General features: G+C 46.0%; 1 protein-coding gene across 1 annotated transcript in view; it reads left to right on the forward strand.

Moving 5' to 3' along the window:
• Positions 1-5,744: 5,744 nt before the first annotated feature.
• DNAH2 (dynein, axonemal, heavy chain 2) overlaps positions 5,745-16,531 on the forward strand; it is a 104,518-nt gene continuing 93,731 nt past the window's right edge. The window contains exons 1-3 of the mRNA XM_008576677.1: positions 5,745-5,907; positions 9,252-9,313; positions 12,001-12,171. Coding sequence (XP_008574899.1) covers positions 5,751-5,907; positions 9,252-9,313; positions 12,001-12,171 — 390 coding nt within the window. The 5' untranslated portion in view covers positions 5,745-5,750. The remainder of the gene's footprint in view (positions 5,908-9,251; positions 9,314-12,000; positions 12,172-16,531) is intronic.

Below are 16,531 nucleotides of genomic sequence, written 5' to 3' on the forward strand. Positions count from 1 at the left end.
TGAGAGGGCTGGGGACCACAGAAGCTAAAGCTGTCCCCCCACCCTACCAACAGCATAGGATTGAGGCTTTCCTGGGGACTGAGCTTCAGACTGAAGCTTAGACTTTGCCATCCTTCCAAACTGAAGCAGCTAAATGATACAAATTTGACCTGAGGGGTGGGTGGGTGAGTAGGGGTGGTTTGCGTTGGGGATTTTAAGGAAAGGAGAATGAGGCAAGGGGTTGCACTGGAATTTCTGATGGGGAATGGTTGACATCACATCTGGAATTTCAGTTAGAATGAAAAATGGCACTTTCTAAGGGACTATGTGAACAACCACGGACATGGGGCCCCCCCTTCCCCTGGAGAGAGTTTCAAGATCTGTAGGCAGGCTGGGAAAAATGTGCCGGGTGGTTTTGTTGGCATGGGCTTGGAGATTAGGGTGGGGAAGGAAAAAGGACTCAGAATGAATGGAAATGACAATGGGGCAGCAAGACAGATGTTTGAAGATAGCAGGGAAGGTGGAGTCCTGCAGGGAAGGTAGAGTTTGGAGGGGATCAGGCACCAGGTACCCCCGATTCCTACAGGGACTTGAAGCATTTGGTTTCCTGGTTCTCCCTCTTCCCCCAGTTGCCATCAGAAACTCAGGCATCTGGCTCCCCCCAATCCCAGTGGCTGGTGGGGTGGGGGTTGGGGGAGAAGCGGGGGTTGGGGAGATTGAGCAGCCTCAGGGGGCGGCAGCTGGTGAGTGGGGAGGAATCTGTGTGCTCAGCAAACAGCAGCCTCAGTGCCCAGTGGCTGCCTCCTCCCTCATCAATCAGCCCCAGCCAAATGTCCTTGCATTCCCACCACCCCAAGGGGACTGGGGCTGGGCCAGGGTCCCCAGGGGAGTGAGATGGGGATGGGTGGGCGAAGGTGGGGGTGGGTTTGGCCTCCCATCCTTTGGCCTCTCTTCTCTTCTCTCCTGGAAGCTCTCAGTTCTTCATGTTATGGAATGACTCTATCCTGGCCCCTACCATTGTGGGGGCATCAGCTACAAATCACCTGTGGGGGGCTTCTGGGGGAGAAGGGGGGAAGAGGGATGAGTCAGGGCTGTAGAGGAATCTATTCTGGTTCTCACGGGACCAGCCCAGGGCACAGTCAGCAGGGAGGCTGCTGGCACAGAGGCCCTGTCCCCCCCGGCTGGCCTCTCCATCCCTGATGGATGCTCTGGGCAGCAGACTGAGACCCCAACCCTTTGAATATCCTCTGTCTTCCCACCTTCTCCTAGCCCCCAGCCCTCATGCCCTGCTTCCCACCAAGGTCCAGAGGTCTGGTCCCCACCTCACCCCAAATCTGCTGCTCCCCAATGGGGACTGGAGCCTCTAGACCTCAGCCTCTGGCTCATTCTCCCCCACCTCAGCTCTTGCTCCCCTCAGGGACCCAGGCGTCCTGCCCACTCCCTTCACCATAACAACCATTCTTTTGGAGTTGCTTAAGACTTTAATATCATTTCATTAAGTCAGCAAGTTCAGAGAAGGTTGGGGGCACAAAGAGACTGAGGGTGGGCAAAAGAGGGCCAAGGTAGGGGGGAAGCAAGGGAAGACCCCCCCACCCCCTCTCCGTGGAGATGGCTCTGAGAAATCAAATATTGACAGTGAGAGAACAGAACTTATTAAATCTGGGACAAGGGTGTGTGGGGGGAGCTGTGGGAATGGCCGGATGCCTGGGTTCCGAGGGTAGAGAAGGTTCTGGGAGGAGGGAAAAGCTTGTGGCTGGAGGATGCAGCAAGGATAGGGGTCTTGAGGGTACAACTCTTCTGCCCCTTTCCTTTGGGATGTCCTCAGTCTTGCTACCCTGGCTGTTTCTCAGCTGTCCCCTAGAGCCCCTGACCAGGCCCCCTCACAGCTTTTGCTGCCCCACCTTCATCCCTTCCCCCTATCTCCACCTCTGTTGATGAGCTTCAGCAGAGTTTAATCGGATTGAGCGGTAATTAGCAAAGCGAGATGTTTGATTACTTATTTAGCATAATGTGGGGGGCTGGGATCCCTAAGCACAGCCACGGTTGGAGAGGTCAGAAAAGAAATGGGGTCTACACAAAGTTCCTTTCCCTGAGGGAGTCGTGCCCATGAGGTTCCCCACCCCCTGTTTCCCCTCAAATTTTCCCTCCTTTGGGACTTTTCCCTGGGGGTTCTGACCAATCACATCACCTCTCCCTGCCACCCATTAGCCTATCTGGTTAGAGGATCACCTAGCGTCCCATCTTAGCCCTGCTTGCTGTGCAGCTGGTTTGGGGGTGCAGCAGGACCCCTGTCTCCTTTAATCTCTGCTCCCAACAACAGGAGTCTGGGCTGGGCAGGAGGCCACAAATCAGGGTCCAGAAATCCACCTTAAAGATAATGGGGAGTTGGGCCGGCCCATGGCTCACTCGGGAGAGTGCGGTGCTGATAACACCAAGGCCCCGGGTTCGGATCCCATATAGGGATGGCCGGTTTGCTCACTGGCTGAGCGTGGTGCTGACAACACCAAGTCAAGGGTTAAGATCCCCTTACCGGTCATCTTTTATTAAAAAAAAAAAAAAAAAAAAAAAAAAAAAAAAAAAAGATAATGGGGAGTGGAGGGGGGCAAGGGCAGGAGCTGTCAGTTATGGAAATAAAGATAAGGTAGGTGGGATGGTGAGGTCCAGGCTGGGTCAGGATGTGGATGAACCCACCCGCCCCTCAGGAGGGCCAGAGACTGCCACTCTTGATAGTGCCAGACTGGCATAATGAGATCTGTCAGGTGTGAACACCGACCAGAAAAGGGGTAACTGAGGTGCCAGCTTCTCTCCTCACCCAGCAAAGAAAATGCCATCAATTTAGCTACTCATGGAAATGTAATCAGTGGGCTCGCTGCTGGCTTTGTCTTAATTAGGCACTATTGATGGAAGCGGGGGTGGGGGGTGGGGGAGCGCCTCTCCATCCCCTGACTTCCCTCCTCCCTGTGTTTCTCGGGTCTCCCCAAAGCTTCTCCCGGCTGCAGGTACAGCGCAGTCTTCCGGGCGCCTCCTAGCGGCCCCGGCCCACAGCGCCCCCCAGCACCCCTCGAGGTCTGCCCCTCCTCTCACACCCCTCCCCTCTCACTTCCCCAGGACGCAGCCTTTGTTCCTATGGAGAGCGAAGCCCCTCCCCGGCCCGGTCACCTTCCCCAGGGAGTCCCCGCCTCCCGTTCCTCCCCCAAACCAGCAACGCTTTCCAAAGCCAATCCACAGATTCCAAAAATTCCAGTTCCAGTCTTCCCTCCCTTCCCCCGCCCCGCGCCGCCCGGCAATCCTCGACCCCAGTCCGAACTAAGAAGGGGGAACGAGCCGGAGGGCAGGGGTGCTCCAGCCCCGGTTTTTCCTCCGGACCCAGCTGCATCTACGGCTGCCTGGAAATCCTGGAGCGCCTTCTAGATCGCGAATGAGCCTCGCAGGCGGGGTCCCGGGCGCCCTCTGCCGGGCCGGTGCGGGCGGGATCCCGCAGACCTGGGAGCCGGGGTCGGGCGCTTGGGTTCCCCGTGCCTCTTCTGTGTCCGGAGGGACGGCAGCTCATCGTTTCCAGCCCCAGCTCTTCCAGCTCAGTCCTCACACCCGGCCCCCGCACCCTCCAGCCCGCCACACCGAGTTGCTTTCCCTTAGCCCCCCAGCCCTCTTGCCCCAGGTCCTCGCCGAAGACCCCCGGGCGGGGTAGGGCCGCGGAGCAGGGATCCACGGCGCCTGCGCGGAGGGGGGCTGGCTCCGTTTGATATTGATTTCGTATGTCCCCTGGCACACAACACAGTATGAAGCCTGTAGCAGGCTCTGAAAAAGTACCTATTGGATTGAGTTGAATTTTGAAGACATTACTCCATTGCCAGTAATGATTCAGTTTCAGAGAGAAATCAAAAGGCTGAATTGGCTGTTTTCACCACTCATTTCACCCAAATTAAGCCCATGGGCCCCTACACTTGAAGAGCTCGTTAGGAAGCAGAGGACCAGAAAGCAGCTGGTTACTTTCAACAAAGAGGAGATTGTATTTCGGCAATGGATTGTGGGATTTGGCCTATTAGTCACTAGTGACTCTTGGCCAAACCCTTTCGTGTTATCAGGAATAAAAAGTAACCCAGAGATATACCAAATATCAATTTCCAATTACTTTCCTGTCTCCCGGGGTTGCCATGGCGACGCGTGCCTGCGCGGGCCCGAGAGGGCCACGCGGGGCAACCCCTTAGCCAGAGTCTGCCTAGGGAGCAGAGGGTCGGCGTCGTGAGGTGTGTGTCGGGCCGAGGGAAAGAGGGAAGGAATGTTGGGGAGAAACGGGGAGAAAGGGTAGTGGTGGAGGGGGAGCGCAAGGGACAGTTGTGGGGGGTGGGGGAGGAGAAGGGATAGTAGTGACAGTTGTGTGGGGAAGCGATCGCGAGGGGAAATTTGTCTACTGGCAACCAGTTTGAGGAGAGGCCCCTGCGGTATTTCCGAGTAACAGCGAGTCCCAGGCTAGTAGAGCGGCTCCTCCTGGGGCCAGCGGCCGGGACTGTGGGGCGAACCCCTTGGGGAAGGGTCTGCAGCTGGGATCATGGGGCGACCCCCCTGGTGAATGCTCTTGAGGCTGCACTTTGAGGCGGGGAAGCTCCGCTTGATGCTTCCCTGGAGACCGATGGAAGAAGCCGCAGTTGGTTTTATTGATTTGTTGGCCTAACAGAACGTTTTTCCTTGGAGCAAAGTACAAATCCTTCGAGTTTGAAATTCATAACCCACGATCAATGCCCGTGGCGGCCTGTGAGGATGAGGAAGGAGAGCCACAGGTGGTTGTCAGGCTATCGCTGAGTGAAAAGGGAATGCCCAGCAAGTCAGACATTGCCCTTGAGATTCCTGACACCTGCGAGAGATGCCCGCTTCTTGCCATCCTACTTTTCTGAGAGGCAGCACTGTGGCCTTCCTCATGCCCCCATCTCCTTTTCCCCCATTACACAATTCGATGTTCATGATTGGGTGACTTTTGTCCTCCCTGCGTCCTATCTTTTCTCAGGGCATTTGGAGTCAAATAATCTTGATTTTCCTGATCAGTTTGCACAGAGTTAGTCAGTTATGCTAAGAGACTTTCTCATACACACAAAATAGGGCTTCTGCCCCTCAGGAATAAAAAGCTAAAGAGACATGTGGCAAATACCATTTTTCTTTGTTTAAGGATGTTGCAGATTTTAGTGTGGGTAGGAGGAGCATTTTTCCAATTAACTCAGGAGGAAAGGTGGTACATAGGAGAACCATCTTGGTTTGCTTCAATAATCTGACACAGTGACAAAGGGTGAGGAATATAGGGACAGTCTTCCTTTTCCTGGGCCTTCTCTCACTCACCCATGGCCCTGTGGGGCAGACTGGTTGAGGGTTTGAGCAACCACACTTAAACTTTGTAGATCTTTTCCCAATTGTCTTATGTTCTCATACTCCTGGGTAGAGATGGGGTTTGTACACCCTCATTAGGGGGGTGTCCGTAGGGCCATCATCTTTAACTTCCATTTATTCCTAATGCCTTGAGGGACTGACTTTATTCTTAACCCAACACCGTGAAGAAACTGGGGTATCCCAGGAAAAGAGCAAGGACTCCAAAGCCCCTATCAAGTACAGGCCCCTTGTAGTTAATGGAGCAGGCTGTGGGTACCCACAGAAAAGATGATCATATCAGGGGTTCAGTAAATTTGCGAATTCAAAAGGAACTACGTGAGTCAGGGGGCTGAGTTGGTGGTGGGATCTGGTTGTGGACTCCTAACTCCTGTGTACCTGCAGGTTTTGCCTGCACAATGTCCAGCAAAGCTGAGAAGAAGCAGCGAGTGAGTGGCCGGGGAGGCTCCCGGGCGGGGCGAGCTGCTCAGGCCGCTCTGGCTGCACAGGTGGCAGAGAATGCCTCGCCCGCCAGTGAGCTGGAGACCCAGTACGAGCCCCTCAAGGAGGAGCCTGGTAGGTACTTGATGGATCAGGGGGTGCTCAGAAGTGGAGGGTGGGGGAAACTGGAGGGGCTTGGAGGCAGAATGTTTGTATTTCAGGAGAGTCTTAGGGCTGGGGAGCAGGTTCTGCTGCTTCTAGGCAAGAAGCGGGGCTAAGTCCCCCCTGCTGAAGGGTTCAGCAGAATCTCAGCCCTGCTGCTGGGTCCCTTTTTTGTGTGTCCTCCTCCTGGCCAGCCTCGTACTTGTTCTCTCTGTCTTAAAATTTCCCACCAATGCACCTGGATTTCACCAGCCTATCCTTCCTCTAGCCTCTTCCTCTTTATTTCAAGTGTTCCTGGTTGTCTCTGCCCCAATGAAGAGGGTTTGATCTCTTCCTTTTTCGCATTTTCACCCTGGGTGGCAAAACAAATAATGTTTTCCTCTCATTAAGCCCATCACCATGGAGACTCCGCCTGCTTTGCCACCCTTTGAATCCTAAACCCTGCTGATACTTTCTACCATCTGTTTAAAGCTCTGGTATCTCCGCCCTCATCTGGCAGGGACTTGGTAGACTGCAGAGGTTCAGGTTCATGGTGACAGGAAAAGAAGTCTAGATCAAGGGAGAAAAGAGTTTAAAGAAGCTGCCTCCTGTGGCTTTGATCTGAGGGATTACTTTCCTGTAGGCGAGTGGTAGCCAGTAGGGTTAGAAGGTTTTTTGTAGCTGTTGCTGTCACTGGGCTCTCTGTTAGAGCACTGGCCAGTGTAGACAGGACTGTGGCCTAAGCATAGACCTCCCTTTTTACCTGGGGCTCCTTTACACTGCTAGCAGCCTGTCAAGATAGAAATAGAACCACCTTTTAATATTAAAGGGTGAGAGATTAAGCATGACCGTGGGAGAAAAGTCCAGGGACAAAAGAACCTGCCCTAGCATCTGGGACCTTAGCAATGTGCAAAATTTTTCTTAGTTCTCAAGTGCTGAGTTTAAAGCAGTTTAAAATGGGACTGGATGGGTCTTATAACACCAAGGTCATGGGTTCAGATCCCTATACTGGCCAGCCACCAAAAACATAAAATAGGACCAGCTCCTAGAAGCTGGGTACCAGGAGGAGTAGGGAGAGTTAAGATGGAAGGCCAAGAGTTGGGTTTAGAGAATCCTCTGGATAGGGAGGAAGGGGAAGGAGCTTCCAAATGAATGCACTGAACTTCAAATATTCAAATATCAAGGATCTCTATCTACTCCAGCTCTAAGCCTTCTTCTTCTTCTTCTTCTTTTTTTTTTTTGGCTGTCTGGTGCAGGGATCCAAACCCTTGACCTTGGTATTATCAACGCCATGAGAGAGAGCTAACCGGCCAGCCCTGAAAGTTTTTTTCTCCCAAAGTTTGGCACTTAAATTTATTTGGTGGTAAAACCTAACCTAAGCTGACATGAAGGTATTTAGAGTCTGTTTAAGCCACTTAGTATATTCATATGTTTCACTGCAGAAATACACATACTATTAAAAGTGCAATTGTTAAGTGCTGTTCTAGAGCCTGTGGAAGAGGGATTACATACCATTTGATATTACATTCCATGTTACAATTTTAAATTCTGAAATATACCTGACCCCAGGGGTTTTAGATAAGGGATTATAGACTTGTATTTCAGGCAAAACAGAAAAAGTATAGAGAATAATATAAGAGCACTCATGTACCCACCACCCAGTGTAAGAATACATTGTGACAGTAACAAGTGAATACCTGTTTGCCCGTCCTCTGCTTCTCCAGAGGTCACCACTATCCTGATTTGCTGTTTATCATTCTCAAGTTGCTTTTAAAATTTCTACTGCACATATCCATGAACATCACATGCTATTACGGTACTGCATGTTTTATTTATTTATTTATTTATTTATTTATTTATTTATTTATTTATTTATTTATTTAACCCTTGACTTGGTGTTATCAGCACCACACTCTCCTGAGTGAGCCACAAGCCGGCCCCATGTTTTAGACTTTATTTATGCCAATTGTATTATAGGAGACAAAACCAGTTTACTCTTGAGATTGTCTTAGTCTCCCTCTTCTGACCTGGTTCCTGTCTGAAATCTGGAATGCCAGTAGTTTTCCCAAGAGAGTTGGATCATCCCGCTCATCAGTGAGCTCCTGGAATGGCCTATTGCATCTTTTCATGACTTCCTTCCTTAGCCTCTGCATCTCATTTCCCTCTTAGGTTTCCTTTCTGGAAGTCACAGTGTCCTATTCCCCAGAAGCTTTTCTTTCTATTTCAATTGTTCCTTCCTCATTTCAGTCCATGGGGGATGAGAAACCCACCCATTTTACCCCAGTCTCCTGTGTGAGCAGCAGATCAGGAGGCAGAGAAACAGAACCTCCTGGGTTCCATGGGAGTCCAGAGTGCCTGTGGTGGAATTAAATGCCCAGCAGCCTGGTGGTTTGGAGAAGGGTTGGTTCCTGTGGGCCTCAGCTTCTCCATAGGAAGAGAACTGGGGGGAAGAATGGAAGGACAGAAGCTGGATGCTTGGACTAACCTCAGTACTAACTGCCTTTGTTCCACTACCCCCCTGCCTCCCTGCCCCGCCCCAGTCAACTTTCTTTATTAAATTGAGAGATAGGCTGGACAGTTAGCTCAGCTGGTTAGAGTGTGGTGCTGATAACACCAGGGTCTAGGGTGTGATCCCTGTATTGGCCAGCCACGAAAAAAACAAAAATCGAGAGATAATTCACTTACTATAAAATTTACTCTTACAGTATACAATTCAGTGTTTTTGGTATATTCACAGAGCTGTGCGACCATCACCACCATCTAATTTTAGAACATTTTCGTCCCTCAAGCCTCTTGAGAAATTGGTACTAGGTGACTCCTATGTCTTTACCTCTCAGTTGCATCAGAGCCTCACCGTTTAGCAGTCACTTCCTATTCCTCTTTCCCCTCTGATCCTGGGAAACACTCACCTCTTTTCTGTCTTCGTGCATTTGCCTGTGCTTGACCTTTCATGTAAATGGAGTCATAAAACATGTGGTCTTTTGTGACTAGTTTCTTTCCACTTAGCATAACGTTTTCGAGGTTTACCCGTGTTACACCTTCATTCCTTTTTAGGGCCAAATAATGTTCCACTATATGTACACACTGTGTTCTGTTTTTAGCCCTCTAGTGGATTCCAATTTGTTTATCCATTCAGCTGTTAATGGACACGTGGGTTGTTTCCACCTTTTGCCTGTTGTGAATAATGCTGCTGTGAACATGGGCATACGAAAATCTCTTTGAGTCGCTGTTTTCAAGTCTCTTGGGTATATACTTAGAAGGGGAATTGCTGGGTCATATGGTGTCTATGTTTAACTTTCTAAGGAATGTCTTTATTTTTGTATCTTTATTCTTCCCAGAGCCAATGTTGGAGGAACCTGAAGTACAGCAAGAAGAATTAGTGGAACCCAAGGTGGAAGTGGTAGGCTTGGGACTTCCCTGAGGCCACTATTCCTCCCTAACGACTGGTGAATCAAAGGATCGGTTGTGGAATGGTGTAGCAGGAATTCTCTCCAATGGGTCCCTTCCTAAGTACTCTCTGCTGGTAGTCTGCTCACCACAAATCCAGTTCATTGAGTAAAGGAGGAAGTTATCCATGTCCCCTCCAAGAGAGGAAGGCTTTAAGTGAGGACCAGGTCTTTTAGCTGCCCTCCCTTCTCTCCCTACCTTGGGTCAAATTGTGACCAGCTCCTGTCAGTTGTTAGTGTGAACATCTTGAACACGTTGAACAAGCTGGACAGATGTTGTCCTAACTGGATACTAATTTCCAAGACATTCTGTTTCCTTCTTCCTTCAGCTCTCTCCTTTGGCTGAAGAATTTACTCCTTCAACAATTTAGCTCCTTCAACTGCCTTGAGAAATTGGCATTCAATAACCTCTACATCTTCTTTTATTATTTTTTTTAACCCCTTCATCTTTACTTCCATGTTGTATCAGAGCCCAGCCATACTCATAGTGACCTGGGTGAGAAGAATAAGTAGAGTGGTGACCTTAAAATTTTTTAACAAAGGAGAGAAAAGTCATAATTACCCATTAAAGAGAAAATTGGAAGGGACAGAAAAGTAAAACAAAGAAAGGGAAAATAAGACTCATAGCGTCACTGCCCAGACACAACCAAGGTTAATATTTTGATACATGTCTTTCCTTTCTGGGCATAGGTTTGCAAGTTGGTTTTTGTATAATCCTAACTGTACCATATATTACAATTTTGTATTAAGTTTTTTTACAAAATATTTTATCATTCCTCTATTATATTCTTATGTTATTATATACTTTTTGTAAACACCATTTTTTTTTTTTTTTTTCTCAAAGATGACCGGTAAGGGGATCTCAACCCTTGGCTTGGTGTTGTCAGCACCACGCTCAGCCAGTGAGCAAACCGGCCATCCCTACATGGGATCCGAACCCGTGGCCTTGATGTTATCAGCACCACACTCTCCTGAGTGAGCCACGGGCCGGCCTTGTAAACACCATTTTTAATGGCCGTATAGCGTTCTATATCTCAGACGCATGTACGTAATTCAACCATCACTGTTGGACATTTTGCCATTTCTAATCTTTTACTCTCATAATAATACTATGATGAATATTATAGATGAAATGAATGCTTTTGAAATACTTAATATTTTCTTAAGATAGATTCCTGTGCATGGAGTTGCCAAACCAAAGTGTAAAGAGCATTGCTAATGCTTTTGACACATGATGCCAAGCTGCTTTCCAAACCGATGGTAGCTTTTGCCCTCACACTGGCGACAAACCCTTTCCAGACCTGGATTTTATCAATTTACCGAGGCTTTAAAGAAATGGTAGGCAAGAAATGATGTCTTTGTTATTTTTATTTGTATTTTTTAAATTTCAGGTGAAACTGAACATTTATTCATATTTGCATTTTCTCATATTTGCATTTTTCTCTTTTTTATGGCATGACATGTCTGTTCATGTCTGTTTGTCCATTTATTTATTGAGATATTAGTGTTTTGTTTTTTTTTTCCTTTTTGTCTTTTTTCGTGACTGGCAACGGATCCCAACCCTCAGTGTTGCGCCCGTACCAGACCGGGACCGGCAACGGGATTGCAACCCTCGGTGTTGCGCCCGCACCTCGCTCAGCCAGTGAGCGGCTGGTCTGTATGTGGGATCCGAACCCTCGGCGGGAGTGCCGCCACGCTCCCAAGGGGCGCACTGTAGCAGTGCGCCACCGGGCCGGCCCATATTAGTGTTTTTCTCATTGGTTCATACCCATATATACATAGGACAGATTTTAGGTCATTGTCTATTAAATTTCTTGTCCTGGAAACTTTAAGTGAGAGAGTCTTTCTTATTTTCCAGGAGTACTGGGGGAAGGATGGGGTGACTTCTCATGTTCACTGAGCTATATCTTTGTATCTTCTAGTTTCCTTAATTTATTTAGTTCTACAGATTATTTTTTTTTTTGCCACCAGTTAAAACTTATTTTCCATCTAATCTCTTTGCTCTTTGGTGTTTTTCTAGTCTCCCCCCCTCTTCTTCCTTACTGCTGTGACAATTGTCTTTTACCCAGTATCTTACACTTACTTCAGCATCCCGAGGGGCTGCCACATGAAGAAATTGCTCTTGTACCCTTCTCTCCTTTCCAGTTCATCATCTCCCTGCTCCTAACTGCTTGATCTTGGCTAATATCCGACGCGTTCCCTCATGTCACTTTTACCTTTGAGGTTGAGGGTTGCTTGATAGTGCAATTTTATAAACCGCAGGCATAAATGAAATATTTTGGGAAGATAGTAAACCCTAGTTTTCCTCTATATTTTTCTTTTTTTTTGGCAGCTGGCCAGTGTGGGTATTTGAGCCTTTGGCCTTGGTGTTGTCAATGCTGTGCTCTAGCAACTGAGCTAACCGGCCAGCCTCTGATTGTTCTTTTTTTACTCTTAGAGGCAAGAGAATTTTACTGTGTCATTTCTTCAAAAGCTCGAAGCCTATCATCCAGTTCATCCTGAGCTTTCTCCTCACCATCTGAACCTGGCTGGCTTTTCCTCTTATCTCCCACACCCTCACGTGTGAGCCTGTGGGAGGGACAGGTGACGCATCCTAGACGGCTGTCACAACCTGGGCTCTCCGCCTGCTTTCTTCCTGCAGAAGCCCCTTTTCCTCTCCCGGGCGATGCTGACAGGACTGGCGGATGCTGTGTGGACAGAGGAGCACGATGCCATTCTGGAACGCTTTGTCCAGGACCCTTCAGAATCCATCCTCACCATCTTCATTGACTCCTGTTTTGGGCTGAAGCTGGAACTGGGCATGCCTGTACACGTGAGTCCCCTCCTTTCCCAGATCAAAAGTGGTCTCACAGGGAGCCGAGGGCTCTGTGTATGTCTGTCATCAAGTCTTGTTCTTCCCCGTGCCCAAGGCCTGTTGAGCCCGTCTGTGTGTCAGGCACCCTACTTGGTGGCAGGGATAACAGAGAATGATGAAGCAGGGTTTTGCTTTTGATGATATCATGGTCTAGTAGGGAAAACAGACATTTAAACAAATATTTACTGTAATTTGAGACGCGTGGGCAAAGCTTTACAGGAGCTTTATGGGAACAGGTAGTGGAGCCAGTGGAATTCTGGGTCTTGATGGTGGAGGTGATATTTGAGCTGGGGATGAAGGGTAAGTAGGATTTCATCAAAACTAGGTAAGAGCTATTCAGGAAGGAGAACTGTATGTACAAAGGAAAGAGGAGTAGTGAGAAATGACACTGAAAAGGTAGGATGGGTGAGCTTGCGAAGGGCCTTGTAGATTATGCTAAAGAACTTGGCCTCTATCCCAGAGAGAGCTATTGAAGTTTTTTATGGTTTAGATAGATAACTATTTCAACAATGTGGAGGCTACATTAGAGAAGGATAAACCTAGGGTGGGGAGACAGTTAAAAGACAGATATATAAGGCCGGCCCGTGGCTCACTCGGTAGAGTGCGATGCTGATAACAGCAAGGCCACGGGTTTGGATCCTATATAGGGATGGCTGGTTTGCTCACTGGCTGAGCGTGGTGTTGACAACACCAAGCCAAGGGTTGAGATCCCCTTACTGGTCATCTTTATATAAAAAAAGACAGATATATAGTAAAATGTTAGTGGTGGAATCTGGGTGGAGGGTGTACAGGTCATTATTGTAAAATTCTTTTAACTTTTTTGTGTATTTGAAAAATGTTGAAATAAAATGTTGGAAAAGAAAAAGGCTATTGCTTTGCTCTTTTGGGGAGCACATACACAAAAATTGAAATTATAATGAAGGTTAACATAGCCCTCTGTGACAATGACACAATTTGTGAAGCATTTCATGTTAAACAAAGGCAAACAGGCTATGGCTTTTTCCTGTGTATTGGCAATAATCAGTCACAAGACATAGTGAAAAAAAGATTTCATTTACAAAAGGAATAAAAATTTGCAAAAATATCTATTTAATATAAATATTTAATGTTAAAGTAGGGGCCGGCCTGTGGCTCACTCGGGAGAGTGCGGTGCTGATAACACCAAGGCCACGGGTTCGGATCCCATATAGGGATGGCCGGTTCGCTCACTGGCTGAGCGTGGTTCTGACAACCCCAAGTCAAGGGTTAAGATCCCCTTACTGGTCATCTTAAAAAAAAAAAAAAGTTAAAGTAGGATTTATATGAAAGGAAACAACTTTGTTACATGCCATGAAAGAAGATTTGAGTAAATGGTGAGCCATATCCTGTTTTTGAATGGGATCTTAGTAGTATAAAGATCATTTAATCAAAAAAAAGTATCATTGTGGCTGGCCGATTAGTTCAGTTGGTTAGAGCACAGCCTTGAAATACCAAGGTCAAGGGTTTGGCTCCCTGTACCAACCAGCAGCCAAGAAAAAAAAAAGTATCGTTTTAATGCAACTCCAGTAACAATGCACAAATGCCACAGTCCCTAGATTCCTGTGTAAAGGATTTTAAAATATATCCAGAAAGATGCATGAAAATAGAACTGATAATGATGAAGGAAAGTAATGGAGGAGACTTGTGAATATGAAAATATTTTATTAAACTACAGTAATTAAAACAGTTGTACTGAAGCAGGAATATACATTACAAGCAACAGTACAGAAACAGGAAATACAAAAATATACATTTCTAAGCAGCAGTGCAGACACATATGAAATATAGAAAATAGAAAGTACAGAAACAGATAAGTAGGCATTTTCTATTAAAACTGGCATTTAAAAATCTGTGGGGAAAGATGGATTATTCAATGAATAGAATTAGGAAACATGTGGAAGAAGAAGTTTTTCAATTAAAAAAAATCTATTTAGCTTGCTGAAATACATTCTAAATCGATTACAGACTAGATTGTATTCTCCTGGGTTGAGATAGCCAACTGAAACATCCTTTAAAAATTATTACCCTTGAATACTTGATAAAGTGAGCAAAAAGTAAAACCAGCCAAAAATTAAAAAAAACAACCGACAAACAAAAACCACACACAAGAACCCCCAAGAGTAAATAAACAAGAAAAGAAGCTTAATCTAATCTAATAAACATTAAAAATGTAAACAAGTAATATTAATAATAATAATTTAAAAAGGATGACTAGTGAAAAGCACATGCACTGAGTTAAAAAACCGTCCTTCCCCCAGGATTGGTTGCACTCCAGCTAGGTAGAGGGAACCTTAGAGTTAACAAAATCTCAAAAGAGAGAAAGAATTTGGGTGTTTTAACAAAGATTTTTCACTGCCTTAAATTAGCCTTAACTACCTGACCATCCCCTGATGTAATTCTCTTAGGCTAGAGAAAAAGAAAACATAAAATACCCAGCCCTTTCAATTTAATTTTGAGAGACAAAATAAACTGTCTCTTACAGTGGAACGTCAAGAAATCACCCACAGTACGTTAGAGATAAAAGAATGAATTTACAGAGCTTCCCAAGCATGAGCAAAATGAAAAGAAATTACATGGCAACTGCAAGCATGTTACATCAAGGGAGAAAAAGAAGGAACAGAGCATGTAAAAGAGGAAAACATAACTGAATGAACAGAAGGAAATTCCTCACGATGGCATAACTTAATAAGAACAGGAATTTGATTTTTAAAAAAAGCTGAAAGATGAAATGATATAATTTGAGAATGAGATAAAAGATTGCAGATTTTAGGAAATAAATAAAACAGCACGTTACAAAACTGCTAGGTTGGAAACAGCAAGAAACTGAATAGCTATTGCTGAAAATCCTATCATTGACATAGAGAGGCTCGAGGTAATCACAGTGTATGCAGCAGAAAAAGCCAAAGACATTAACACAATTAGAGAGATGCTAATACGTATGAAAGACATAGATGATTAGTGTAGACAGCCAACAAATGAAACAATATAAATTTAAATATATATGTATATATAAATTTAAAGATAAAACACAAAGAATTTTCCTGAAATGCAGAAGGAACTGAATCTGAGAATCAAAAGGACACACTGTATTCCACAAAATTTGCTACACAATGCTAAAGGTCAATACACGTCTTAGTTAAGCTACTAAAATTTGAGGTAACTAATTCGTTAGGAACATCACCTATGTGGTATTCCTGCCAAGAAAATTTAACTTGATCTAATAATGAGGAGACAATCATCAGATCAATCCAAATTAAGAGACATTTTGGGAAAAACTGGCCTGAACTATCAGTGCCATGAAATATCAGTGCCATGAAAGAAAGAAAAGGCTGGGGAATTGTTCAAAATTAAAGGACACTAAGGAGGGCCGGCCCGTGGCTCACTCGGGAGAGTGTGGTGCTGATAACACCAAGGCCATGGGTTCGGATCCCATATAGGGATGGCTGGTTAGCTCACTGGGTGAGTGTGGTGCTGACAACACCAAGCCAAGGGTTAAGATCCCCTTACCGGTCATCTTTACAAAAAAAATAAATAAATAAAAAATAAAGGACACTAAGGAGACATGACCATGTGTGATCCTGAATTGGACCCTGGATCGGAAAAAAAAAACAGCATTAAAGGGCCTTGTTTGGACTATTGGGGAAAATTGAAAATAGCCTGTATATTATATAAAGTTTTGTATAAAGTTAAATTTTCTGGGCCGGCCCGTGGCTCACTCGGGAGAGTGCGGTGCTGATAACACCAAGGCCACGGGTTCGGATCCCATATAGGGATGGCCGGTTTGCTCACTAGGTGAGCGTGGTGCTGACACCACCAAGCCAAGGGTTAAGATCCCCTTACTGGTCATCGTTTAAAAAAAAAAAAAATTTTTTTCTCCCTGTACTAGCCATCTGCCAGGCACGAAAGAAAACAAAGTTAAACTTTCTGAGTGTGATAATTACAGTGTCGGGTATGTTGGAGAATGTCCTCACTTTTAGGAGATATGAAGGTACTCCAAGAAGTTTGTGGAAAAATAGAATTAAAAGATAATACAAATCTTTCCTTGAACTTTTTGAAAACCCCTCATCTATGCTGAAGTATTTAAGGGTGTAGTATCATCATGTCTGCTGCTAACTCTCAACTCAGCTGAGCGGGGGAGAGAGAGCGAGAACTTGCAAATATGGCAAAATGTTAACAGTTCATGAGTCTAGATGAAGGGTATGTTGTTGTTCATTGTACTTTCCTTGCAACTTTTCTATGGGCTGGAATTTTTTTTTTTTTTTTTTTTTTTTTTTTTTTTTTTTTTTTTTTTTTTTTTTTC

This window comes from Galeopterus variegatus, unplaced genomic scaffold (assembly GCF_000696425.1).
Source record: "Galeopterus variegatus unplaced genomic scaffold, G_variegatus-3.0.2 Scaffold1386, whole genome shotgun sequence".
Classification (NCBI taxonomy): domain Eukaryota; kingdom Metazoa; phylum Chordata; class Mammalia; order Dermoptera; family Cynocephalidae; genus Galeopterus; species Galeopterus variegatus.